This window comes from Podarcis cretensis (genome assembly GCF_951804945.1).
Source record: "Podarcis cretensis genome assembly, chromosome: 14".
Lineage (NCBI taxonomy): Eukaryota > Metazoa > Chordata > Lepidosauria > Squamata > Lacertidae > Podarcis > Podarcis cretensis.
In genome coordinates, this window is record NC_137183.1 from 26,696,177 (window position 1) to 26,723,338 (window position 27,162).

Consider the following 27,162-nt stretch of genomic DNA (forward strand, 5'->3'; position numbering starts at 1 on the left):
ATTGACATTATGGAACTGCTAACTGTAAATATTAATACGAAGGCAGTTCTAATCTTTGTGGACGCGGAGAAAGCCTTTGATAATATCTCTTGGAAGTTTATGAAGAAGAATCTCCATGGGATGGGGGTAGGTCAAAGGTTTGAAAATGGTATAAGTGCAATATATTCTGAACAAAAGGCTAAGCTAATTGTAAATAACGTGGTTACTGATGAACTTTCCATAGAAAAAGGGACACGGCAGGGGTGCCCGATATCCCCATTGCTTTTTATATCTGTCCTGGAGGTTTTGTTGAACATGATCAGGGGGGACCAGCTGGTAAAAGGAGTTCAGGTCGGAGCTAAACACTATAAATTGAAGGCATTTGCAGATGACCTAGTATTGACTTTACAAGAGCCAGACACTAGTACAAAAAGAGTTTTAGAGTTAATTCAATTCTTTGGTCAGGTGGCAGGATTCAAGTTGAACAAACAAAAAACTAAAGTTCTGGAAAATACATTTAACAAATGTTGAAAGAGAGAGATTCCAAAATGAAACTGGGTTAATGGTGGCAAAGAAAGTAAAATATTTGGGGATTAACATGACATCTAAAAATGTGAATTTATTTAAAGACAATTATGATAAATGCTGGACAGAGGTAAAGAAAGATTTAGAAATATGGTCGAATCTGAAGCTTTCCTTGTTAGGCCGAATTGCAGTGATTAAAATGAATGTATTGCCCAGAATGTTATTTTTGTTTCAGACATTACAAATTGTGGATAAACTAGATTGTTTCAAGAAGTGGCAGAAAGATATATCTAAATTTATCTGGCAGGGCAAAAAGCCCAGAATAAAATTTAAGATACTTACTGATGTAAAAGAAAGAGGGGGGTTTGCCCTGCCGGATTTGAGACTGTACTATGAATCGGCAGCTTTCTGCTGGTTGAAAGATTGGCTACTTCTTGAGAATGCAGATATTTTGGACAATAGGTTTGGCTGGCATGCATATTTATGGTACGACAAGGTTAAAGTTCATAAGGGTTTTAAAAACCATATTATTAGGAAAGCACTATATAATGTTTGGATTCGATATAAGGATTTGTTGGAAAATAAAACTCCTAGGTGGTTATCACCTATGGAGGCTAAGGAGGTGAAGAAACTTAACATGGAATCCAAATGGCCAAAATATTCTGAAATTTTAGAACAAGAAAGCGGTGAATTTAAATTACAGAGTTTTGAGAAATTAAAGCCCAAGGTGCGAGATTGGCTCCATTATTACCAAATAATGGAAACCTTTAAACAAGACAGGAAAATTGGCTTCCAGGTGGAGAAATCGAAATTGGAAACAGAACTGTTAGAACCCAATACTAAGAATGTATCAAGAATGTACAATTTGTTGCTGAAGTGGAATACAATAGATGAGACAGTTAAATCAGCCATGATTAAATGGGCATAGGACATTGGTCATGACATTATGTTTGCTGACTGGGAACAGTTATGGACCACCGGTATTAAATTCACGGCATGTAATGCCCTAAGAGAAAATATTATGAAAATGATTTACAGGTGGTACACGACCCCAGTCAAACTTGCGAAGATTTATCATCTGCCCAATAATAAATGTTGGAAATGTAATGAGACTGAAGGCACCTTCTTTCACCTTTGGTGGACCTGCCCAAAGATTAAAGCCTTTTGGGAAATGATTTATAATGAAATTAAGAAGGTACTTAAATGTACTTTTCATAAGAAACCAGAGGCATTTCTCTTGGGCATGGTCGGCCAAGTGGTGTCAAGGAGGGACAAGATTTTTTTTTATGTACGCCACTACAGCAGCAAGGATTCTTCTAGCAAAGTATTGGAAGACACAAGAATTACCCACACTGGAAGAATGGCAGACGAAAGTGATCGACTTTATGGGACTGGCAGAAATGACTGGCAGAATCCGTGACCAAGAGAAAGAGATGGTGGAGGAAGATTGGAAGAAGTTTAAAGTATATCTTAAGAACTGTTATAAAATTGAGGAGTGCTAAAATGTCAAGGGGAAGGAAGATGCAGAATTACAGCTGAAATTGTTTGATGATTTAAGGTGAAACTGAGAAAGATAACAAGTTTAAATTTAATTGGTAATAAGGGTTGCTGAAAAATTGTAAAATAAGGATGCAAAAAGGGTGAGGTATGGGGAAGTCCGAGAAAGGAGGTTTATGAAAATGAGGTTAAGAATTTATATTTGTGTGTTTGTTTGTATTTGTTGATGTTTTTACGTTGTTGTTGTTGTTTTGTTTTAAAATTGGAAAATTAATAAAAATTATTATTAAAAAAAAAAAAACATCAGCCCCAGCCAGCGAAACCACATGTGCCTGTCTGCACTTTGTGGAGGGGTCTGTGACTCTAAATCAGGGTTTCCCAAACTTGGGTCTCCAGCTGTTTTGGGACTACAACTCCCATCATCCCTAGCTAGCGGGGACCAGGGATGGTGGGAACTGTAGTCCAAAAACAACTGGAAACCCAAGTTTGGGAAAAGGTAAAGGTAAAAGGACCCCTGACCGTTAGGTCCAGTTGCGGACAACTCTGGGGTTGCGGCGCTCATCTCACTTTATTGGCTGAGGGAGCCGGCGTACAGCTCATGTGGCCAGCATGACCAAACCAGAGCAGCACACGGAAACGCCGTTTACCTTCTCGCCGGAGCGGTTACCTATTTATCTACTTGCACTTCAAACTGCTTGGTTGGCAGCAGCTGGGACTAAGCAATGGGAGCTCACCCCGTCGCAGGGATTCGAACTGCCAACCTTCTGATCAGCGAGCCCTAGGTTCTGTGGTTTAACCCACAGCGCCACCTGCGTCCCTTAATTTGGGAAACCTCTAAATAGTTGGAATTGGAGTGAGGCAAGCGAGCTTTTGTCATGTTGGTCTGTACTTGAATTCCCAGTGGGTCTGGCAGGCACAGAAAATATATGCTTTCCCCCAGTCCAATGACGGTATCACTTGTTTGGGTGACATATCTGACATCGGCAGATGGCCTGAAACCCTCTTCTAGAACACACAGAGACATCTGGCTTTTGAACCAGTGCCCAGAACCATTTCGACTTTAATGGATCTTTCCATTAAGAACTCACTAAAGGGAACATGGCTGCCAGTTCATCAAAATCCCCCCGCCCCCAATTATGGGTGTTATAAAAATAAAACAAATTAGCTGCAATTATTTGCGGGTGCCCAACGCAAAAGCCTGAGCTTTATGAAATAAATGAAAATTGATTTGGATTAGCAGGCACTGAAGGCTTTTAAAAAATTAGCCAGTTGCTTATGACTTCAAAGCCTGGATGGGTTCGGTCAGCGTTGCTGCTGGCCTGTGGCTACTTACCTGCCCGAGGAAACTTCCGCCACTACCTTCCAAAGCTGCTGGCTCAACAGCAGATTTGCCATTAGGAAGAGCCAGGCTACAGTTCCCTAAGTCGTTGTGTACAACACTGAAAATGTGTTTTTAATTGGTGTTACATTTTTGCAAGGTTTTTAATTATGTGGCATTATTTATTTTGTGGGGCTTGCCTTGCGCTCGATGTGGAAGCTGCAGTTAGTGCAGAATGCTGCAGCAAGGTTGCCGACAGAAGTGAGACCTTGTCAACATACGACAGCCCTGCCCGTGCACTGGTTGCAAATCTCTTACTGGGCCAAGTTCAATGTGTTGCTGTTAATATACATAAAGCAGCTTGGGACCAGTTTACTTGCGGGATCATCTTACCCCATATATGCCAACTTGACCACTTTGATCTGCAGCACTTTTACACGCGCCACATAATATTCATTCCATGCTATTAATATTCGTGCCACAGTTTTTTAGTGTGGCAGCACCTACATCCCAGAACTCCCAGCCTATTGACAACGGACTGGCACCTCTGTTGTGCATTTTATGAAACCTGCTAAAAACATTTTTGCAACAAATCCTAGGAATCTATGTAAACACTAGCAGGCGTTTTGATCTGAAATTTTAATTATGCTGATTTTAATTACATCTTGATGTTTTAAAAACTTCCTCTTAACTTTGACTGTTAATTATCATTTTAACACACATTTTATTGTTTGTTTTTTGTCAAATGCTTCGAGGTTTTACTCACAGCTAAGGAGTATACAAAGGGACGCGGGTGGTGCTGTGGGTTAAACCACAGAGCCTAGGACTTGCCGATCAGAAGGTTGGCGGTTTGAATCTCCACGACGGGGTGAACTCCCGTTGCTCGGTCCCTGCTCCTGCCAACCTAGCAGTTCAAAAGCACGTCAAAGTGCAAGTAGATAAATAGGTACTGCTCCAGGGGGAAGGTAAACGGCATTTCCGTGCACTGCTCTGGTTCGCCAGAAGCAGCTTAGTCATGCTGGCCACATGACCCGGAAGCTGTACGCCGTCTCCCTCGACCAATAAAGCGAGATGAGTGCCGCAACCTCAGAGTCGGCCACGACTGGACCTAATGGTCAGGAGTCCTTAAGGAGTATACAAATTCTGTTCAAAATCATAGAACAAAATAAAATAAAAATATGCCTTATGCCTATCCTGGGTTCCTTTGGGCAGGATAAAAATCAAAAGAACCATGATAATGATAACAACAGCAACTTCTGACCTACATGACAGCCGTGCGGAATCCCCTTGTTGGGGACAAAGACCTTGTTGTTGCCATCTCAGGCAGGCAGCACAAGAAATGGCAAATCCAGCCCATTGGCAAACTGTTTATTTTAAGAAGCTATTCACATTCATCTTACAATGGATTGCCCACCTGATGAGAAACTGCAGAGTAACCTCATGCAAGGAGGATGGAGCAGAACTCAGTGGCGAAACACCTGCTTGGCTTGCAGAAGCTCCCAGGTTCAATCAAGGCCTCTGGGGTTTCAGGCTGGAGCTTTTTCCCAGTCCTACCTGGAGGTGCCATTGGGGTTTGAACCCGGGACCTTCTGCATGCAAAGCAGCTGCTCTGCCTCTGAGTCACAGGCATTCCCTCTTCCCCATTTCTGCTGGAAGCTCAGCCGTTGAGATTCTCCAGGTCATTCCAGGTCATGGAACATGCCATCAAGGGCACAAAGCGAAATCTGCCAAGTCCTCATTAATCAGCAACTACAGGGCGAAGGCAGGTGACCTGACCAAAGAGGAGCATTCACTCCCATCCCAGCCATTTCCACGGAGCACATCTTGTGGCCTTGTGAACCTCCCAAAAGCTGACTTTTGCCTCTTCCAGCTCCAATTGCAAAACAGAGATAAGGGTATTTTTACTTCTCTCCCTGGAGCTCCCAAGGCCTGATTTCGTGACATCCTGATCTCTTCCTTGCTGGGAAATGCCCCCCACACACACACACACACCCTTGACAACCCATGAAAATAAGTCTATGCAATACACACTACTCAGCTCTGCAAAAGAACCTGCTTTATAAGCTAAGGAAGCCTCCCTTCAGACCAATGTATTGCCTACATTTAAGAATTTGGAGATTTGGTGTGTTGTTGTTTTTTACTAGGGACACACAGGAGCATTTTTATTTATTTCTATTTAAAAAGTATTTCTTGGTCATAAAATATCAGGGGGTGTAGAATGGTAAGGCATCAAACACCATTTTAAAAAAATAATTGCAGATAATCGTTAAGGTGTCTGGATAATTGAAAAGGGGGGATCTAAAAGCCGCAAAGTATAAAAAGGCTCGACTTTTTAAGGAAACACTCAAAAGTCAAAAGCAAGGACGTGCCTGCTGCAACTCTGCTGGAAGAGCGTTCCACAGGCATAGGCCTGGTGACACTAAAAGCCTGATTTTTCGTTGAGTCCAGTTGGGTATCTGTAACACGGGGACAACAAACAGCACTCCTCTCCACATTCTCCACAATAGGGCTGGGACATGAAGATTCAGGCCTTCCTTGAGGTAATAAGAATAATAATTTATTATTTATACCTGCCCTTCTGGCTGGGTTTTCCCAGCCACTCTGGGTGGCTCCCAACAGAATATTAAAAACAGGATAAAACATCAAACGTTAAAAACTTCCCTAAACAAGGTTGCCTTCAGATGTCTTCTAAAAGTCAGATAGTTCTATATCTTGTTGACATCTGATGAGAAGGTGTTCCACAGGGCGGGTGCCACTACCGAGAAGAACCTCTGTCTGGTTCCCTGTAACTTGGCTTCTCGCAGTGAGGGAACCGCTAGAAGGCCCTCGGCGCTGAACCTCAGTGTCTGGGCTGAACAATGGGGGTGGAGACGCTCCTTCAGGTATACTGGGTTGAGGCTGTTTAGGGCTTTAAAGCTCAGCACCAACACTTGGAATTGTGCTCAGAAATGTACTCGGAGCCAATGTAGGTCTTTCAGGACCAGTGTTATGTGCAGGTATCCTGCAGCCAAGTTATTTAGGGCTTTGTGTATCAACACAAGAACCTTGAACCAGTGTTCAAAATCCCCCAGGCACCAGGCGTGTTCTGCAACTGGCGCGGGTGCAACTGAGACCACATGGAGATTTCTGGAGGTCAGGTTGGCAATTGACATCTCCAGCTGGCTGGCCCATCCAGCTTCCTTAAGCAGGTCTCAAATTTCAGCAGTGACCTGTGCGATGCTAAGATTTGTCACTCCCACCCCAACACTCATACTCCATTCTAGCCAGATAGCTCAGCTGGTAGATGAGGAGGCTCTTAATCTCAGGGTTGTGGGTTTGAGCCACAGGGAGTTGGACTAGATTATATCCTTGTGGTCTCTTCCATCTCCACAATTCTGTGATCCCCTGCCGTGCCCCCAAGGCTCCACACCCAGTGCGACTGAACCACTCGACAGGGGTTGAATCAAGAATTCATTCCCTAACCATACCCCATGGGAAAACTGCTCCATGGCCATTTTGAATCTGTTACCAATGACCACATAGGATGAGGTAGACATAGGTCCAGAGGAGCTCAGGGACTGCCTGACCCTCTTACCCCAGCTTGATCACTGACATCATCTGGAGGAGTGTCGTGGGTCATCCTTGAAGTGGACAAGGCTCACTTGACAACAAGAAACTGAGCCTGTTGTGTCATCAGGCCAGAATTGTGGAACATTCTGCCAACAGAGATTCAGCAGAGGCCTCCCGTGCCAACTTTTAAACACCTGCTGAAAACTTTTATATCCCCATTAGGCTTACGCAGGCAAGTAAAAAATACATCTTTCCATAACAGCCAATTTCTGATTTTAACTTATCGTATGATTTGATGTACAATTGTTGTAAGATGCTCTGATTTTTTTAAAATCAATAGTGGTATACATTTTAATAAATAAATAGGCATGCAAACCACTTCCCTTCCTGGAGCTTTAGTGACTACTTAGTCCCTGCCCCATCCAAACAAGATTTGGGGGATGCCCTGAGCTCATCAGACTGTCACTGCCACTGGAAAGGGATTACCATTAATTGAGCTTACAGTTTATTAGCTCCGGATTATTTCTTAGTTGCTGGTCTATAATCACTCTCGTTTTCCAAAACTGAGAGAATTACAAGTCTTGCTCGGATCACTGGGACAATCCAAATCGCATCTTCTTTTTTCTTTCTTGCAAATTCTTCATGCAAAAACAAAAAAACAAAACCCACACAACCAATCCTCTGCTCTTTCCCAAATATCCTATTAGTTCAGCTTTGCCAATGCCATAAAAAAAATATGATACTGTGAAATTTGAAGCCCCTACCAAGCTCCATTGGATCTGTTTTCTGGCACACTACAGTACTGCATGTGTTTGAAATGTAAAAATGCACACAAGTTGGTTTGTTTTGCTCCAAAATTTAGATCTCCCAAAGGCAGGGGTGGGGAACCTCTGGCCCTGCAGATGTTGGTGGACTCCAACTCCCATCTCCCTTGACAATTGCACTAAGCTTGGCTGGGGATGATGGGAGTTGGAGTTTAACCACAGCTGGGGATCCTAGTTTGAAGAACAACAGACAATAACCTAGACAACAACTTTATGGTGTCTCCCTAACGAAACCAAACAGGCAAGTCCTGACTCCACCCAAACACAATTGAGTCCACTGCCACCTAGTGAATAAACCATAAAATGACACTATCCACACCATCGGGTCTTGGGGTTTGATCTGGCAATTCAAGGTTTTAGCCTCCTTTTTAAACATCGGCTTAGCCATGGGGGGCAGCTGTCCCCCTGATCAAGTTAAACAACAGAAATACTTACCGTATTTTTCCTTCTATAACACACAGATTTTTTCTCCTAAAAAGGAAGGGGAAATGTCTGTGCGTGTTATTGAGCGAATGTGTGGTCCCTGGAGCCAATTGGTGCAAGGGGAGGCAAAAAAAAGCAGGCAAAAATCAAACCGCGCGTCTCCTAGAAGGGAAACTTGAAAAGAGGAAGCGGCTGCTTTCCTGCATTCTGCCTCAGGGTCTTACTGCCCACCCATCTCTGTTTCCTTGCTGTGTTTGCTCAAACGGAACAAAGAACAGGGAAAGCCCCTCCCCTCCAGGCAAGCAGAGGGGAAAGCAGAGTGAAAACATGCAGGAGGGAGAGAGAGAGTGTGTGTGAGCTGGCTGGCTTGGGTGGGTAGGTGAGGGAAAACTTTTGCCTTCCTTTCCTCCCTCCCGTTATACCCCTCTCCTGCATTCTTAGCCAGCTGCTTCTCTGCACACCCCTCTCCTGCTCCTTGTCCCTTCTGTGTTTTTCCTTCCCTCCCCACTTAAAATGTGGTTAAAAAGCATGGATCCACATGGATCCTCAGGATCTTTGCATTGGGTCAGCCCAAATTCACCATAAGATCACATAGCATGTCCATGGCTACAGCCTGCCCCCCCAAAATCACGCACCCACTGTTGCCTGGGGCTGCAATGGTGCAAAAACGTGGTTACAAAACATTGATCCACATGGATCCTCAGGATCTTTGCATTGGGTCAGCCCAAATTCACCATCAGATCACATAACATGTCCATGGCTACAGCCTGCCCCCAAAAAACCACGCACCCACTGTTGCCTGGGGCTGCAATGGTGCAAAAACGTGGTTAAAAAGCATGGATCTACAGGGATCCTCAGGATCTTTGCATTGGGTCAGCCCAAATTCACCATCAGAGCACATAGCATGTCCATGGCTACAGCCTGCCCCCAAAAAATCACGCACCCACTGTTGCCTGGGGCTGCAATGGTGCAAAAACGTGGTTACAAAACATGGATCCACATGGATCCTCAGGATCTTTGCATTGGGTCAGCCCAAATTCACCATCAGAGCACATAGCATGTCCATGGCTACAGCCTGCACCAAAAAATCATGCACCCACTGTTGCCTGGGGCTGCAATGGTGCAAAAACGTGGTTACAAAGCATGGATCCATAGGGATTCTCAGGATTTTTGCATTGGGTCACCCCAAATTCACCATCAGATCACATGTCTGTGGCCACAGCATGAAGCACAAAAATGATACATCCACTGTTTCATTCAGAATGTTTTTTCCCTTGTTTTCCTCCTCTAAAAACGATGTGCGTTATGGTCAGGTGCGTGTTATAGAGCGAAAAATACGGTAACTAACTGACCTATCACGTCAGCTCTGCCACCACCCCCCCACAAAAGTCCTGCCCCCTTAACAAAAATCCTGGCTGCGCCCATGTTTTCAAACCATCCAGACCAGTGTTTTCCAATCTTGGGTTGCCAGCTGTTTTTGGACTACAATTCCCATCATTCCTGGCCACTGGTCCTGCTAGCTATGGATGATGGGAGTTGTAGTCCAAAAACAGCTGGAGACCCAAGTTTGGAAAGCCCTGCTCCAGATGAAGGAACTTGCAGCAAATGGAGGGAGGGAGTGATCTGTAGACTTCAGGGTTCCCACCCCCAATTATGAAATCTAAAGCACCACCTTCTCCAACATATTATGATCTTCTTACTGTGGAAGGCAAACAGAAATGGGCACCAATAAAGGGATAATAAATCAATTTGAGAAACAAGTAGGAACATGAGTGACAATTCTGCCTGGGAGAGGCCTGAGAGCTCTTTTAAAAAGCCAGACTCTCCCTTCCACCACTGTTTTTACAAGCACTACAGTGATACCTCGGGTTACAAACTTAATTCATTCCAGAGGTCCATTCTTAACCCGAAACTGTTCTTAACCTGAGTTGCGCTTTTGCTAATGGGGCCTCCTGCGCAATTTCCATTCTTATCCTGGGGCAAAGTTCTCAACCCGAGGTACTACTTCCAGGTTAGTGGAATTTGTAACCTAAGGTTTTGTAACCTGATGTACCACTATATCTCTGAGCAATCAGCTTCACTCTGAAGCCTCTGAGTTGGAGCCTCAGAAGAGGCACGGTGGTTCTTCCCATGCCTGGCTAGTGGGCTGTGTTTGGTTCACTTGCCATACAGGCCACTTTGGCAACAGACAAAGCCATCTGGCTGAGGAATCTAAATTCAACCGAAACACCATGAAAGTAATGGAACAAAGTGAATTTCAAATTGGTGCCAGCGTCATCTAATCATTGCTTGGAACCAGAGAGAGAACCCTTTTCCATCTAGCTCGGTATTGTCCACAAGGACTGGCAGAGGCTCTCTGGGATTTCAGAAAAGGAGCCTTTCCGGAGATATTGGGGATTGAACCTGGGGCCTTCTGCATGCCAAGCAGGTGTCCTGCCTCCCACAGCTTGTCATAAGGGCACATCTCATTCGCCACCCCCAAATCGTGCCCTTTACTCTCTGCACACGAAATCTCAAGAGCCGGTTTGCAAATAAATAAAAATAAACAATCTGCTAAGGCAGCTAATGGCCTGTTTGGCCACACCAATTAACTTAATTATTTATTGACTGCCTATTTAAAGATCAGCTAGAAGGCGGAAATCCCCTAGGCGTGGGAGAAATAGCACAGAGTTGCACACAGGCACACCTGTCTTCCAAAGGTGTCTAAAAGCCACAGAAAAGATTCCTCCCCCCCCCCCCCGGTATGCTCCATGCACTGTTACTAAACTTACTGCACAGTTGTGATGTGCCTTTAAATCATCTGGGGGAAGGAGCAGGGATAGGGGTCCCTGGAGACGTAGCAGGTCTGCAGGAGAATCCTGGGGGGTTGTTTTCTTTAAAAAGTAATTTGTTTTGTTTCTTAAATGATACAACTATGCAAAGGAGAGAGAGAAAGATCTTAGATAAGTCACAGTCAGGTTGGTAAGCTGTGGCTGTGCAGATGTTGCTGAACTCCAGGTCCCAGTGGTCCCAGCAAGCATGGCCAATGGTCAGGGATGGTGGGGGGGGCAGTACAAAACAACTAGAACTGGTCTATATGATATCCCTATTTTCATCGGAGAAATGTTGGAGGGTATGGAACAGGACATCCCCAGGGCTTTTTTTTCAGCTAGAACTTGCCAGAACTCAGTTCCAGAATCTCTCAGGTGGGCACCATTGCCATTATAAGAGAGCAAGGGAGGCGTTCATGCTGCGTTCTGGCACCTCTTTTTCTAAAAAAAATAGCACTGGACATCCCTATTTTCATCAGAGAAATGTTGGAAGGTATGAAAAACTACCTTCTCTTTTGCTCCCTCCCTCAACCTGACCTCATGCAAATCCAGGATTGTCACGAGGCACTGTGAATCCTCTAATGTGGACTGTGTGATGACAGCCTTACATTTTTATGCATATAGAAAGATATACGCTTTGGTGGGCTGAGGCTTATGCCATTATCAATGTGCTCATCTAAATATAATGTACTTTTATTTCCGTTTCAAACAGACAACATTTCTGTACACAAAACAAGTGGAACTACTGCCATCTGCCATAGCGCTTGTCTCAGGCATGTTTACACTTATTTTTGCCTAAGCTTTGAGCACTGTTGCGTATCAACAAGAATGCCGTGTTAGTCTTTAAGGTGCTGCAAGACTGCCGTTTTTGCTAGCACAGCTATCCCTCCCACAGTTCCTTGTGGTCCAATCCTTTGTACGGCGGTCTTCCTTTCCATATAATTCTCATCCGGTTAGTACTATGCTGAAAATTTCTCCGACATATTTTTTTTTGGGGGGGGGGTGAGGGTTAACCATTCTCCATCAATTAATGAAAAAAGGAACTGTATTCAAAAATTCTTCCAGTAGATCCCAACACACCTTCTGCTGGGTGTGATTTGGTCAGAGTGCCTTCAGCCAAGTTCCCGGAAGCATAGTGCTGTTTAGATAGTTCTATATGAGGATTCTGTAAGATTTCAAACAGTGTTGGACACCTGGTGGTGCTAAGAGGCAGATCTGGTGCAAGGGGCACTTGTGAGGCACTATTTCATATTAAACCAACTTGGAATTTTTCTTTTTCTTTTTAAAGATATTTATTAGAATTTCCAATTTAATACAAAAAACCAACAAAAAACAAAAAATACAAAAATCCAAAACTTAAAAAACAATTTAAAAAAACACATAAAATTTCAATTACTTATTTTCATTTAACTTGTTTCTCAGACCTCCTCACACCTCCCCTTCTTGTATTCCAATTTAGATTATTAATTCAACAAATCCTTATCCAACTTGGAATTTTTCGAAACTGGTAATAAATCCATCTTTTAGTGCAGCAGCATCTCTACACTTTGGAACTCCCCGCCTATTGACACCAGGGAGGCACCTTCAATGCACTCTTTCTATCACCTGCTTAAAGCATTTGTGTTCAGGAAAGCCTCTACAGACACAGAGAAGTTACATATATTTCTTTTTCTGCTGCTATTGATTTTTTATCGTCTTCTGGACGTTTTTAAACACCTGTTTTTAACTTGTTTTATTGATAATGTAAATGTTTTATTATATATATTTTTGTAAACTACTTAGAGGGCTTCTTTTGCAGGGGGTGTGCGGTTAGCAAATTTCTTTACATACATACATATCGGCAGGACAGAAATCTCTATTTTCAAACTGACTCAGGAGCCCCTGTTGGGACAAAAACGTAGATTTGGAATACAGTGGTACCTCGGGTTAAGAACTTAATTCGTTCTGGAGGTCCATTCTTAACCTGAAACTGTTCTTAACCTGAAGCACCACTTTAGCTAATGGGGCCTCCCGCTGCTGCCGTGCCGCCGGAGCACGATTTCTGTTCTCATCCTGAAGCAAAGTTCTTAACCCGAGGTAGTATTTCTGGGTTAGCGGTGTCTGTAACCTGAAGTGTATGTAACCTGAAGCGTATGTAACCCGAGGTACCACTGTAGTTGTAATAGAAAAAAAAAAACACCTTTAAATAAAGGGAGAAGGAAATGGGGTTGGGGAATCCATGATGCATTCATTTGGGTACTTTGTGTGTGAGCATGGAGAACCTCCATATTCAAAGGAAGTATATCCCTGAATACTTAGGCAGAAATGCAACCGAGGTCTCCTCCTCTCCTGGGCATTTTTGCCTAAGTTGCATTTCAGTTCTCCAAATAGCCTCTTTCTATTCCCAAAGCACAAAATTAACTCGCTACCCAAACAACAATGCTCTCGTTAAGTTGCTGCGTTCTCCCTCTGTAATGCAAATATGGAGTAAGGAAAAACGTTGGGATGCAGGCCAGAGACAAATTACTGTGCAATTAAATACTTGCTTAATTATATGAACCAGGGCGGCTGGGCTCACTGCTGTGGGAAACGTCAAGAGCAGGGAAGGAGACTGTAAGCAGGCTGGAGCTGCCTCAATAGGCACCACACTGGCCACTGAGGGCACCAGGAAGGGCTGGGAGGAGCTCCTGGTCTGAAACCCTGAAGAGCTGCTGCCAGTCAGTGTCGACAACACTGATCTAGCTGGACCAATAGGTCTGACTTGGTGTAAGGCAACCTAGGATGTTCCTCTGTGCACAGGTCCATCACCTGCAGCAACTGGTATCCCAAGGTACATTGCCTCTGAGCATGGAGTCTCTACTTACCAAGCAAAGCATATTGATCTTGCCTTCAAGAATCCATCAAGCCAAAATTGATGTACCTTTTTCTAACCCGCTGCCTTCGAGATGTTTTGGACTACAACTCCTATCAGGCCCAGCCATGGGAGGTGTAGTCTAAAATGTCGAGAGGACAATGGGTTAGGAAAGGCTAATCTATCAGCCTACGGGGGGGGGGGGAGCAAATTCAATGAATTAATTCTGAGAATGTGAAGTCCCACGTTTTGTCTTCTTCTGAACAAACAGCATCCAAAATGTTTTGCTGTGGCTTTATAATTTGTTGGAAGCTGCCCAGAGTGGCTGGGGCTAACAACAACAACAAATAATAAATAAATAAATAATTTATTTTTACAATTTAAAGAGAGTATTTTCATCCACTGCCCCCTCAAGCCAATTTGATTCCCAGCCGGCACTGAAAGCCACCAACCCCAAACTTCCCCCTCTCTGCCAGCCTAGCTCTCTATAGAAACTTGGTCCCGAAAAAGCCAACCGCATTTTAAGCAGGCCTGTGTGCCTTTGCAAAATGATATTGTGCAAGGAGCTGAATGAAATCTGCATGCAGGTGACCATTCGGGGAAAACGAGCAAGAGGCATGTGACTGCCAAGACAATGGGAGACCCAAATTCTCAGGGAAAGGGTCCTAAGTCTATTCAGACGCCAACAGCTTCTGGTGTGGGGAGGGGTGGGGCGGGGAGTGAAGAGAAAGGGAGAAAAAGCATCCGCCGAGAACAAAAAAAGCCTTAAAGTCAAGGGAGGAAACTCACAAAAGGAACCTGATACAAACTGCCTAAATTGAGGATTATATAATCCGATTGTCGAGCTAGTGGGAAAAAGCTTCTTTCTTTCACCTCTCCGTTCCCAGAGCTGGTTCTGTCCCTTTCGGGAGCCCCACCACAAAGCAAGCAACGCGCACTGCCATAACAGAAACCAACGGGGCATGTCGCTCCCTTTTATTTTTCTAAAGTGCTTCTGCAAGTTCTTCAGGGAAAATCCACAACAGAAGAGACCTTGCTATAGTATGAACAGTCTGCACTGAGCAGAGAAAAGGTGAATACTATATGTTTGCAATACACACCCAGAGTTTTGCATAGTCTGTTCGAGCAATATGGTTCAGGCTTTCAAAGGGGGGTGGGGTGGAGAGGGACCCTCTTAGGGAGAGCAAACATGACAAAAGAATGACAAAAGAGAAAGGGGGGTTGCCAGGTTTTTCACTGGGTCTAGTCCTGTGCTTTTAAGAGAGTCACAGCAAAATTTAGAGGGGTTTCCTCCCTTGTACAGAGGGGAGAGTAATGGGGGGGGGAGGGAACCTGTTTAATTTCTGTGTGCCAGGGGGACATGCTGGCAACTTTTAGGGGAGGGGAAGGGGTATATGATCTCTTATAGTGTTTCTTCCGAGTGATCACTTCCCCCTGGAAAAGTTTTTTAAAAAAATATTTGTATTTTATTGAAAACGTTCAGTGTACAAAGAAAGTGAAAGAAAAAGAAAGAAAGAAAGAAAGAAAGAAAGAAAGATGCTTGAAACTGTAATGCAATATGATATATAGCTCTATGCTATTGTTCCAATTATTAGCAAGTCATTATAATTTTTATAAATGCATTTCTAATATCATCATATTTATCCAGACATGAGTTGTGAAAAGCCATCCCCCGAAAGCATTTTTAGAAAACAATGAAAGCCATATTTCCTCAGCTGCCTTTTCCCATCCACTTCTTAAAGGTTTTATGTTTTCAGCACATAACGTGGCTTGCCTGATTTTTATCTGAATAATCCTGACACAAAGGAGATTATGGGCTTCTGCCTTCTGCGTTAACGACCTCTTGTGCAACAGAGAAAAGAATTCATGACAAGTGACATCTGCCAAAATTTCTCCTTCGCCTCTTTTATTGAGATGTGCGCAAGCCTTAAAAACTGCAACCAAACCAAGCCACAGAGATGCAGAACTCTAAGACAAGATTTTGTTTAGGGGAGGGGGTGGGCAAGGAATATGACTGCGGTCCTATTGAAAGGAAAGTCCCATTGAAATTACTGGGACTTGCCTCTGATTAAGCATGTGCACAATCAGGCTGCTTGATGGGCTACAATTATGAGGCTTGGAAACTTTTACAGCTGGGCTTTGCTCTCCACACCCCCAAGCCACTGCCCCTCTTTCCATCCTGCTTGAGGAAGACTCCCGTGGCATCCAAAAACTTGCACACCCCTACACGAACAGAAATTTGGATGAGGAAAGACTGTGTACATCTCCAGTGGAATTGGGGGGTGGAGGAGATGCTGTGTTTGATGGGTTGGGAAAGGGGGCTTTTAGAAAGTGTCCCAGGCCCTAGCGGTTGCCTGCCTTGATGGGGAAAGTTCTTTCCTATCTGCTTGAAGAATGGAGGCTAGTCATATCAGGCAAAAAAACCTGCTGTTTTGCAAGCCTTATACTTCACACCTTGGAAAATGAGAGAAGGGTTTCTTTAAAGAAACTCCAGCTGAATAATGTACAGAACGTGTTAACAATTTACAGACCTGCATTAAGCTAAAGCCACAGCAGAACTTTTCATTAACCAAAACAGCAGCAGGAGCAAAGTTTGAGGGAGCTGCAAATCAATTTGATCTGGAAAGCAGGGCTCCCATTTGGCCACATTTAACACTCTTTAATAATCCAGAGGCAGCAGAAAGAGAAGCCAAAGGGCTCCTGGAACAGTTCATATATGTGTGCAAGGGGGAATGTCAACAAGGGGCAATTCATCTCTGCCCTGAAATCCCCTCTACTATAGACACACGTCTTCCTATATACATAAAAACATAAGGCTGTTGTCATGCTGCAGTACACATGGCTGCTAATAGGTGGCCACACCACCAGCAGTATGATGGCAGGCAGGCAGGCAAGCAAGCAGGCAGGCAGGCAAGCAGGTAGTCCAGGTGAGCTGTTTAATAGAGGAGTGAGGTACTTCAGAGAGACATTTGACAATCACCTCTCTGAAGTCGCCCCCCCCCCCCGCTAAATACAACTGCAGCAAAGTTTTAACAGTGGAGAGGAGGTATTTCATTTGAGAATTTGAACATCATTCGTTTGAGAATCATTTGAAAATTTGCTCTTTATTACTCTAAAGGCAAGTGCACCAGATATGAGAGCTGAAAGAGGCAGATGAAGATGATGGACTTTTCGGAGCTAGCCGACGTGACTTAGAGAATCCGTGACCAGAAGGAGGAGGACTACCAGGAAGAATGGATGAAATTTAAAGATTATTTAGCTAAATATGTTAAGTTAAGTTAATTGAAAAAGCTTGTAAATACCAGATAGGCTTAGAATTTTAATATATTAAGTGATGAATTAAGAATTGAAAAGAAAGAAAGATGTTAATGAATAAGTTAAATTTGGGGGGGGAATATTGGTGTTGAGAACCATTAAAATGATTTACACTGAAATTCAACTAGGGAGACATGAGGAAGTCACTTAACAAAGTTACTGAAGTTTGGTTTAGAGTGAAGATTGTTTGTTTGTTTGTTTGTTTGTTTGTGTCAAAACTATGCTGGAAAACTGATAAAATTTTTGGATATGAGAGCTGAAAGAAAGGAATTCTTCAAGCAGTACACAGTTAACCTACGGAACTTGCTCTGACAGGAGGCAGTGATGGCCAGCAATGTAGATGGCTTTAAAAGACAAATTCATGGAGCTATTAATTGCTACAAGCCGCAAAAGCTGTGCTCTGGCATTGTTCCTGAATATCAGCTGCTGGAAACCTCAGGAGCTCTTGTGCTCATCTCTTGTTTGTGGATTTCCCACAGGCATCTGGTTGGCCACTGTGAGAACAGGATGCTGGACTAGACGGGCCATTGGCCTGATCCAGCAGCCTCTAAAGAACACACCATTCTCCCTAGTCTCTTCTTCCCGGGGGGTTCCCCGACTCCATTCCCAACTCTGTCCAAAGGGGCAGCGGCTTCCTAGCATGCCTAGATGCAAGCCCCTGTACATACAGTAGGGGCTGCCACCCCTGCTTGCTCCACTCGCTAGTCCCTTTCCCAACCCTATTTCCCCCACAGCTCACCAAACCCTGCCCCCTTTACACCTGACCAAACCCACCTCTCTTTGCACCTCACCCAGTCCCTCACCCATCTCCCTGCCTGAAGCCCCTCCCCTCCCTGCTTGACCCAATCCTCATGCCCTTTCAAAAGAGGGAGAAAGTGCTTCAGAAAGCAGTTTGCCAGACAGCTGTTTTCATATGAAATTAAGGTTGCAAACTTCTTTCACCACTCCTGCTCCTTTGAGCAACAGTCTGGCATGGTAGAAATTAACAAACAACACTGTAGTGGGGTTTTTTCACAGCACAGAGATAGCTTATGGGGGATGGGGATCCACTACCTGAACTGCATGTCAGTTGCAGGAATTGTTTAATAGTAAGAATCAGTTGCTCTTTACAGCTTGATGGGTCAGTGCGTCTGGCTGTTAACCACAAGGCTGGTGGTTCGAGCCCACCCAGGGATGGCTCACAGCTATGAGCAGGATTCCTGCTTTGCAGGGGGTTGGACTAGATGACCCTCGGGATCCCTTCCCATTCTACAATTCTATGATTGTATGAAAGAATCGTTCAATCAAATATTAAGTGACACTTTATTACATTCTCTGGATTTTTAATACAGCTGTTTCAAAACTAATCCAGTTACAGAGTAGGAAAAAAGCAACGGAAGAGTGTCCCCTTTTCATCCGTTGGCAAAGCAAATACTTTCCAGGCCGCTCATGCCAGTGAGCCCAGCCGCGTGCTCTATACTGCATGGATTTTGGAACAAAGGTGTCACAAATGACACTCCACTGGCCAGCCACCTGAGGTTTTCAGAAGCAGCCATGGCTACCTTCTGCCCATCCCATCCTGGCCAGAAAGTCTACACTACTTTAGGAATTGTCTTCCGCAGAAGGTGCCCTCCAGAAATCTTGGACTGCAACTCCCATCAGCCTGAAAACATCACAGAGGGTACCCATTGCAGGAAAAGCTGCTCTATTCTGCTTTCCAACTCAACTCAACTAGCAGCTGCAGTAGTTGCAACTCTGCCTCTATGAAAGTCTTGTAGAAAACCAGATGATTTGGGTTTAGTCGCCAGCCAGCTTGCCTGCACCTGCCCTGTCCAGGAGCACAGGAATTTGCCTGGTACAGTCCACTGGTCTATCTAGCTTAGCACTGCTCATACTGACCAGCCGGGTTTCAGCCAGCGGACATACCCAGCCCTATCTGAAAGTATCAGGAAAGCAGCTGCCTGGCTACCACCAACCTGCTGCCGTTTCCCTAAGTCTTACAAGTGGCTCATTGCAGCGGTTCTTCAGAGTTACTTGCCTGGGAAGGCTCTTCACTCATCTTTGGTGAGATGTCTCACAGCAGCCCCCGAGACGGTTTTGCCAGGCAGGGGCGAGAAGTTCCCTAGGAAAACAACTTTTGAGGGACGTGGGGAGGGCGAACACGATCATAACCCTGGACAAAGACTCACATGGGAAAGGGTGGCGGGCGGTGAACACCAATGCCATCTTGCAAACAAGACAGCTGGCTAATGTGGGTGTGATTTTCTCTCGTTGCCAACAGATCCTTTATCTGTTGGACAGCCGGGAAGACCCCGTTCCAAAGCCCGCTTGGAGAGCATGGCGGTCTTTGTTTGTTGATCCCCCACCCCCCGCGCAAAGCTCATTGAACGCTGGAAACGTCGCCATGGAAGTACCTGAAACTCCCCTCTCCACCTCGCATTTTTTGCAAGGCTTTCTTTACACCCCCACCCCAGTATGCAGGACGGGTGTGTGTTTTTTGGAGGGGGTGGGGGGCATTGTCGAAAAACCAAGGCCATCGCAAAGAGGGCACCATCCGATCTCCAGAGGAAGGTCCGTTTGCGCGGAGCCTTTCCCCGCCGCGCGCGTCCCGCTTCCACGACGCCTCGTAAGCCAGCAAACAAACCCACCCCGCGTAGGGCGCGGGCAGCTCCGGCCACGCCAGCCCGGCAAAAGGCGAAGCGAGGCCGCCCTGGGATTCGGCGCGCGGATTGCACGTGCAAACGCGCACACACCTGTTTGCGCTCGTCACCCCGCCGAGCAACGGGACAGCCGGAGCCCCGCGGCGCGCACCCTCCCCCCTCGCCAGGGCCACCACCACCACCACGTTGCCCATTGGGGACGCGCCAGCGAAGATTGGAGGCTGAGATGGAACCACGGAGCGGCGAGCCTGACCTCTTCACGTCTACACACAACCCATTATTTGCGCGTTTCCTTTTGCGTGGCCCCAGGCCGAGGGGTCCCGCGCGCCCTGCCCAGCTCCCGCTCTGCGCTCCACCGCGCCCGGTTCTTTGCACCGACCGACTAGCAAGGCTGGAGGGGGGGGGTAGGAAATACAACCACAAATCCCCATCCCACGAAGAAGAAAAAAGCGCCCAGCCACGCCAAGCGCCCTCAGCCCCCCTCCCCGGACCCCTCTCCTGGGTTTGGGTCTTTACCTTCCACGGTCAAGGTCAAGGCAAGAATCGCGAGGCCAAACAGTCCCTCTAGCGCCATGTAAGCCCTTCGGAGCTCCGGGTGTGCGAAAGGGGGCGCCGGGAGGAGGAGGTGGCGGCGAGCGGGCGAGCGAGCGAGGCAGCAACCCCGGCGGCCGGAGTCTGCTCCGCGGCTCGCCTGTTGGAGCTGGCGCGCGAGGGTTAGACGCGCGCGCGAGCAAAGGGCTGCTGCCGCTGCTGCCTCCCCTCCTCCATCGCCATCTTGTGTGAATGCAAAAAAAAAAAAAAAAAAAAGGGAAAGGGGAAAAAAAGGAGAAGAGGTGACTCTGGGAGTTGCAAGGCACACACGCGCAACCACGCGCGCCCGGCCCGAGCCGAGTCCCCCTTTCGGTGCCCGAGGGAGACGCCCCGGGCGCCACCTCCTGCCGGCCGCTCCCCCTGGACTGCCCCTCGCGCGCGCGCGCCCCCTTGGCTTTCTCTTCTAGGCTGCTGAGCCCAGACAGATGGGTCTCTCTCTCTCTCTCTCTCTCGCTCTCCTGGGAAGGGGAAGGGGGTGGTCTCTCTGTCAGCGCAAAACAAGGGGACAGAGAAGGCAAAGGGGAGCCTTGCTTTCCCCCCTGCTTTTGCCGGCCGGGCGAGAGAGGAGGAATGAATCTCTCTCTCTCTCTCCTCGCCCCGTCCTTGCTTTCTTTTTGCACCCAGAAATAAAAACCATGCATGGCATTCAGAAAGGAGAGAGAAAAAAGTTTTTTTTTCCCCCTCTCTCAGAGCACTTGAACGCATGAGCTGCATGTTGGAAGTGTCGGAACAGGGACAAGAACTTTACGCAGCGCGTGGTTAACCTCTGGAACTCGCTCTCGCAAGAGGCAAGGGATGGTCATCAACTTGGTAGTCTTTAACAGAGGACTGAACAAATCCATGGAGGACGAAGCTACCAATGGCTTCCAATCCACCCGCGATGACTGTCGACTGCCCCCACAGTGGAGGCAGCCAGCAAGGCTTCAACTCTTAATCTCAGGGTTGTGGGTTTGAGCCCCACACGGAGTGAAAGATTCTTGCATTGCAGGGGGTTGGACTAGATGACTCTCGGGGTACCTCCCAACTCTAAAACTCTATGATTCCGAATACCAGTTGCTGGAAGCCACAGGAGGGGAGGAGGCTGTTATGTTTGAGTCCCGCTTGACAGTTTCCCAGTCAAGCATGTGTTCGCCCACTGTGAGAACAGCATGCTGGACTGGATAGGGCATTGGCCTGATCCAATGGGCTCTTATGTTCTTACATAGCACAGTGATATATGGACCATATAATTGCAGGGCTGGAATGGATCCTAAAGGTCATCTTATCTAACCCTCTGCAATGCAGGAAGCACAAGTATATGAAAAGAGTGTAGGGCCCTAGGAAGCCTGCTGGACACTCAGACTTCTGATTCTGCCATAGGCTCCTCACATGCTTCCAGACCTATTGGCACAGGCTTAACAAGAACTGCACCTTTAAATTCACATCAGGTCAGGGAGAGAAGCGTTTTGAAGCTGATTACTGCATAGTTCTGTGTCTGGCTTAAATGTCTACTCAATGTGGAATCTATACAGCTCAGCAGGACTCCATTGGTTGCTAATTGGTAACTTGGTAAGTTTTAACAGCCTATTGGAAAATGGGGGGGGGGGAGAGACAGACAAGTGTTCTGAGTGAAGAAGATGCCTGTGTGATCTGAAAGCCTGCCACCTTGCCAACACAACTGGACCTATGGTGAGGAAGGGAGAGGATACAGTGAACCATCACTGACCCTAACTGCAAGCACACACACACACACACACACACACACACACACACACACAAAGGTAGAACCAGTCCTGTCTGAAATAATAGGGAAGTGTTATAGAGTGAGGAAGATGCCTGTGTGATCTGAAAGCTTGTTACTCTGACAACCCAACTGGGTCCATTGGGCACACATACACATGTGAAGAAGGTGCAACTAGCCCTTTCTGAAATATGTAGCAGAAAAGTTCTCTTGGATGAAGAAGATGTCTGTGTGATCTGACAGCTTGCTACCCTACCAACCCAGCTGGGTCCGATGGGCAGGGGTGTGTGGGTGTGGGTGTGTGAAGTAAACCACCAAAGACTCTGTCTGCTGGCAAAAACACACACACACACACACACACACACACACACACACACACACACACACCAAGCAGCAGCCACAAGTCTTGTCTGGATCAGCCGTGCCAAAGAGCAGCAGCTGGCTGCATTTAATAGGCATAATGTAAGTGAACAACAAAATACGCAATTTGCTCAACAACTCAAGAGATATCAGGGCAATTCTGTACAGCGAAAAGGGAGGGGAAGCAGCCCGTTAGATGCTCATGCCCTCCGGGACCTTATGTATAATAAGTTCATTTCATTATGCTGGCTCTCATAAATATTTATTGCATGCACAACCACCTCTCATTGCTCTTCTGAGGATGGGTGGTGGATGCATTATTCTTAGGCATGGAGGTTTCCTTCTCCCTCTGCCGCCACCGCCCAGCCCCCTCTCAGTCTGGCCTCCCTGCAAGCTGTGCAGAGAAGTCTGTTTGGACAAGAGGCTTTTGGGGGAGTGAGAGGGTAAGGGTGGCAGCAAAAACTGGAGAAGGCAAGAGACAGATTCCGTTCCATAAAGGGTCCTAACTCAGCGGCAGAGCATCTGAAGGCCCCAGGTCCAGTCCCCAGATTCTCTAGGTGGGGTGGGGGTGGGGATCCCATCTGAAACCCCAGAGAGCAGGCTCCCCGTCAGTGTCAACAATACTGAGCTAGATGGGCCAACAGTCTGACCCAGGATAAGGCAGCTTCCTAGACCCCTATTTAAATCTGTCCTTTATTAAGAATCATGAGGAATGGAGTGTTACGTTTAAAGGAATGGCCAAAGCTAAGGTAGCTACTGCCAGTCAATGTAGGCAATACTGATCTAGATGAACTCATGGTCTGACACAGCTTCCTGTGTAGGACTCCTGATGGATAGCTCTGTCAGGGGAGCGTGAGATGCTTAATCTCAGGGCTATGGGTTCGAGCCCCACACTGGGGATTCCTGCCTTGCAGTGGGTCTTCCAACTCTCAGATTCTATGCTTCTGTGATTCCTATGCACCTGACTCTTAAAGGAAAGGTTCAGTGGTAGAGCATCTGCTTTGTGTGCAGAAAGTTCCAAGTTCAGTCCCCAGAATCTCCAAGTACGGTTGCGAAAACGTCTGCTGCAGGGGAGCTGCTGCCAGTCAGTGTCAACAATACTGGGGTAGGTGGACCAATGGTCTGACTTGATAGAAAGCAGCTATGATATGCAGGGTGGCTTGCACTTTGGGCCAGTGGTGGTGGAGAATTCTGATTTTTTTTATGACAACTCCCTTCTGCAGCTGTAGTACAAAATGAAATTTTGACCAGTGAAGACATTATGGTTTCAATACCAAGCCCACCCTCTGTCGTCGTCGTCTCCTCCTCCTCCTCCTCCTCCTCCTCCTCCTTCTCTCTCTCTCTCTCTCTCTCTCACACACACACACACACCTCTCTCTCTCTCTCTCTCTCTCTCTCTCTCACACACACACACACACACACACACTTTGCTTAACATTCAGCCTGATGATGAAGAGTTCTGCCACACTCAAAAGCTTGCTCACTATTTTGTGGCGTTTTGATTTTCTGGTAGTTCTGAAAAACAAAAGGGGCAGTTTTAACCTTTAGCTGTGCATGTAAATAATGCAACCTCCCCTTCTTCTGCTTTGCTTATTGGGTAGGTTTCTCTTTGTGAAAAGCTCACTTATTTGGCATGCAAAGGATTGGCAAATAGCAGTGAAGGAGATTAAACAAGGGGTGGCGATTCGTCCCTGCTTCCCTGTGCCACTGCCCTCAGCTTCCCCAAAGCAAACAAAGAATGCACTACATAGGAAGCTGCCTTATGCTGAGTCTGACCATTGCCCCATTTAACTCAGTATTGTCTGCACTGACTGGCAGCAGCCCTCCAGGGTTTCAGGCAGAGGTCTCTCCAGAAGTCTCTGGAGATTTAACCTGGGACCTTCTCCATGCACAGCAAAAGCTCTGCCATTGAGCTGAGCCACCCTTGAATGGCCTGGAGTGAAACAGAGAGCTCTCTGCTACCACGGAGTATACAATTTTAAATGTCTTTCTTTTTGCCTGTCCCGAATCTCCCACCATTCTGCCTCATGATTCTGAATTCTAGGGCTACGACAGAGTTTTTTCTCCTATCCATCTAACTCTGTACTGTCTACTCTGACTGGCAGCAGCTGTATAGGGTTTCAGACAAGGAGCCATACCAAGAGCCAAGCAGGTGCTCTGTCGTGCATGGCCCTTCCCTGAAATGTTGTAACCTTTTCTCCTAGGGAAAGTGCTTTTACCCCTCTCCCTCCCCAACAATTTGGCTTGCCCCTTTCTGCACCTTTCCCACTCGCCACCCCCAGTGAAGATGCACAGCACCCAGTGGCGTAGCGTGGGTTGTCAGCACCCGGGGCAAGGCAAGTAATTTGCACCCCCTAACCAGTGGATTTGCGCCCCCTAACCCATGGATTTGCGCCCCCTAACCCGTGGATTTGTGCCCCCTAACCCCCAGATGTTGCGCCCGGTGCGGCCGGCCCCCCCTGCACCCCCCACGCTACGCCACTGACAGCACCCACGGCTATTCGCGTTATTTTGGCACCTGAGTCAGAAAACCCCTCAAGCACCTCTTTCTTGGGGGGGGGGGAATAAAACACAACAATAATACTCAGGTTAAATAGCTAACCGTTGGGTGCCCTATCACAGGGGCCAGCAAACTTTTTCAGCAGGGGGCAGGGTCCACTGTCCCTCAGACCTTGTGGGGGGCCAGACTATATTGGGGGGGGGGTTGAATGAATTCCTATGCCCCACAAATAATTCATTGTAATTAATTGTTAATTTCGTTGTACACAGGTTGTACATTGACAATAAAGGTATCATCATCATCATCATCATCATCATCATTACCCAGAGATGCATTTTAAATAAAATGACACATTCTACTCATGTAAAAACACACTGATTCCTGGACCATCCACGGGCCAGAATTAGAAGGTGATTGGGCCGTATCCAGCCCCCGGGCCTTAGTTTGCCTACCCATTCCCTATCACAATAGACACAAAATCAGCCCCTGGAAGCAAGCATCTCGCTCTGCCTTGCGGTAGGACCAGCTCACAATACTGCTGAATAACAGGTTACCAGAATATTTATGCCAGCTCAGAAACTGCCTCATGATTTCTAATATGTCAAGGCTGAGACCTTGGCATTAGAGAAAAATGAGAGTTCAAATTAAGGCATGGCAAGGACAGGCAGTGTTAAGTGCTTGGGGTTCTGCTTTTGAAAACAGCAGCAACGTTGAGAAGTCCAGACACGAAGAGCTCTTTCATTTTACGACGGCAAAGAGTCCTACGGTGACGAGAGGAAATAAACACATCCCAAACCGCTGGTGTTTTGAAAACAGGACTTTCCCTTATTTTGCATGCCTGGTTCCCATTGCCACCAGCTCCCTCACACACACACACACACAGGAGCATTTTGTTTCGAAACCTCGCTGCTGGAGGGATTCCATGTGCATCGCTGCTCTTCGGTCAAAAGCGGTGTTCTTATCTCGCTTCTGGGTTTCTTCCCCGCTATTCGCCCCCCCCCCAACCCGCCCCAAGCTTTAAAAAGACACAGTTGTCCTTTCCTGCGTGGGAAGCTGAGAAATAGATAGGTGGGGCTTTTTATCATAGTCAGTGTGGCGAAGTGATAGAACCAGCAGTTAGGAATCTCAGGCACAAGGTCCAGATGTGAGATGTGAATAGATGCTAGTAAAGGTAAAGGGACCCCTGACCATTAGGTTCAGTCGTGACTGACTCTGGGATTGCGGTGCTCATCTCGCTTTATTGGCCGAGGGAGCCGGTGTACAGCTTCCGGGTCGTGTGGCCAGCATGACTAAGCAGCTTCTGGCAAACCAGAGCAGCACACGGAAACGCTGTTTACCTTCCCGCCGGAGCAGTACCTATTTATCTACTTAGACTTTGATGTGCTTTCGAACTGCTAGGTTGGCAGGAGCAGGGACTGAACAATGGGACCTCACCCCGTTGTGGGATTCGAACCGCCAACCTTCTGATCAGCAAGCCTGGATAGCTCAGTTGGTTAGACCATGGTGCTGATAACACCAAGGTTGCAGGTTCGATCCCTGTATGGACCAGCTGCATATTCCTGCATTGTAGGGGGTTGGACTAGATGATCCTCAGGGTCCCTTCCAACTCTACAGTTCTATGATTCTATGATTCCTAGACTCTGTGGTTTAACCTACAGTGCCACCTGTGTCCCTGAATAGATGCTAGGAGAGGATATATTTATTAAGCTATTATCCTTCCTTCCTCATGTTTGTGAGTCCAGCAGAGTGTCATCCCTTTGCAGCTTAAAGGGAAGCTTAGATAGGCTAGTGTTAGCCTTTTCATTGCAGTAATCCAGGATGCTTTAAGGCAGACTGGATTCTCCTGGTATCTCTCCCTTTTCTCCCCCTTAAAACCATAATCCCACAAACAGTCTTGTAAAAGGTAAAAATAATACAGTGGTACCTCGGCTTTCAAACGTAATCTGTTCCAGTTCTGAGACATTTGAAAACTGAAAATTCTGTAGGTAAGCCTCAATAGCAGGGGTCAGCAACAATTTTTAGCTGAGGGCCAGTCCACTGTCCCTCAGACCTTGTGGTGGGCTGGAAAAGCGGCACCAGGGGGGGGGAGCTAGAAGAAGAGGCAAGGGGGGCAAGTAGTCGTCCTCCCCACCCCCCAGCCACTGTGCTTACCTTCCCCAGGGGTGGCGTGCTCCCCCTGACCCCCTCTTCCTCCGCCAGGGGAGGGAGGGAGGAGGCACTGCCACAGTGTGTGGGGGGGAATGGAATGGCGCAAGAGGGGAAATGGCGCAGTCCAAATGAAC

The 27,162-nt window shown here is 46.6% G+C and overlaps 1 protein-coding gene across 2 annotated transcripts in view; it reads right to left on the bottom strand.

Moving 5' to 3' along the window:
- The window catches only part of IGDCC4 (immunoglobulin superfamily DCC subclass member 4), a 96,755-nt gene extending 76,187 nt beyond the window's left edge, over positions 1-20,568 (bottom strand). The window contains exon 1 of one of the 2 annotated variants that reach the window (XM_079954196.1): positions 20,226-20,568. In XM_079954196.1, coding sequence (XP_079810322.1) covers positions 20,226-20,283 — 58 coding nt within the window. In that variant the 5' untranslated portion in view covers positions 20,284-20,568. The remainder of the gene's footprint in view (positions 1-20,225) is intronic. The other variant, XM_079954195.1, reaches the window with a different exon arrangement.
- Positions 20,569-27,162: the final 6,594 nt, after the last annotated feature.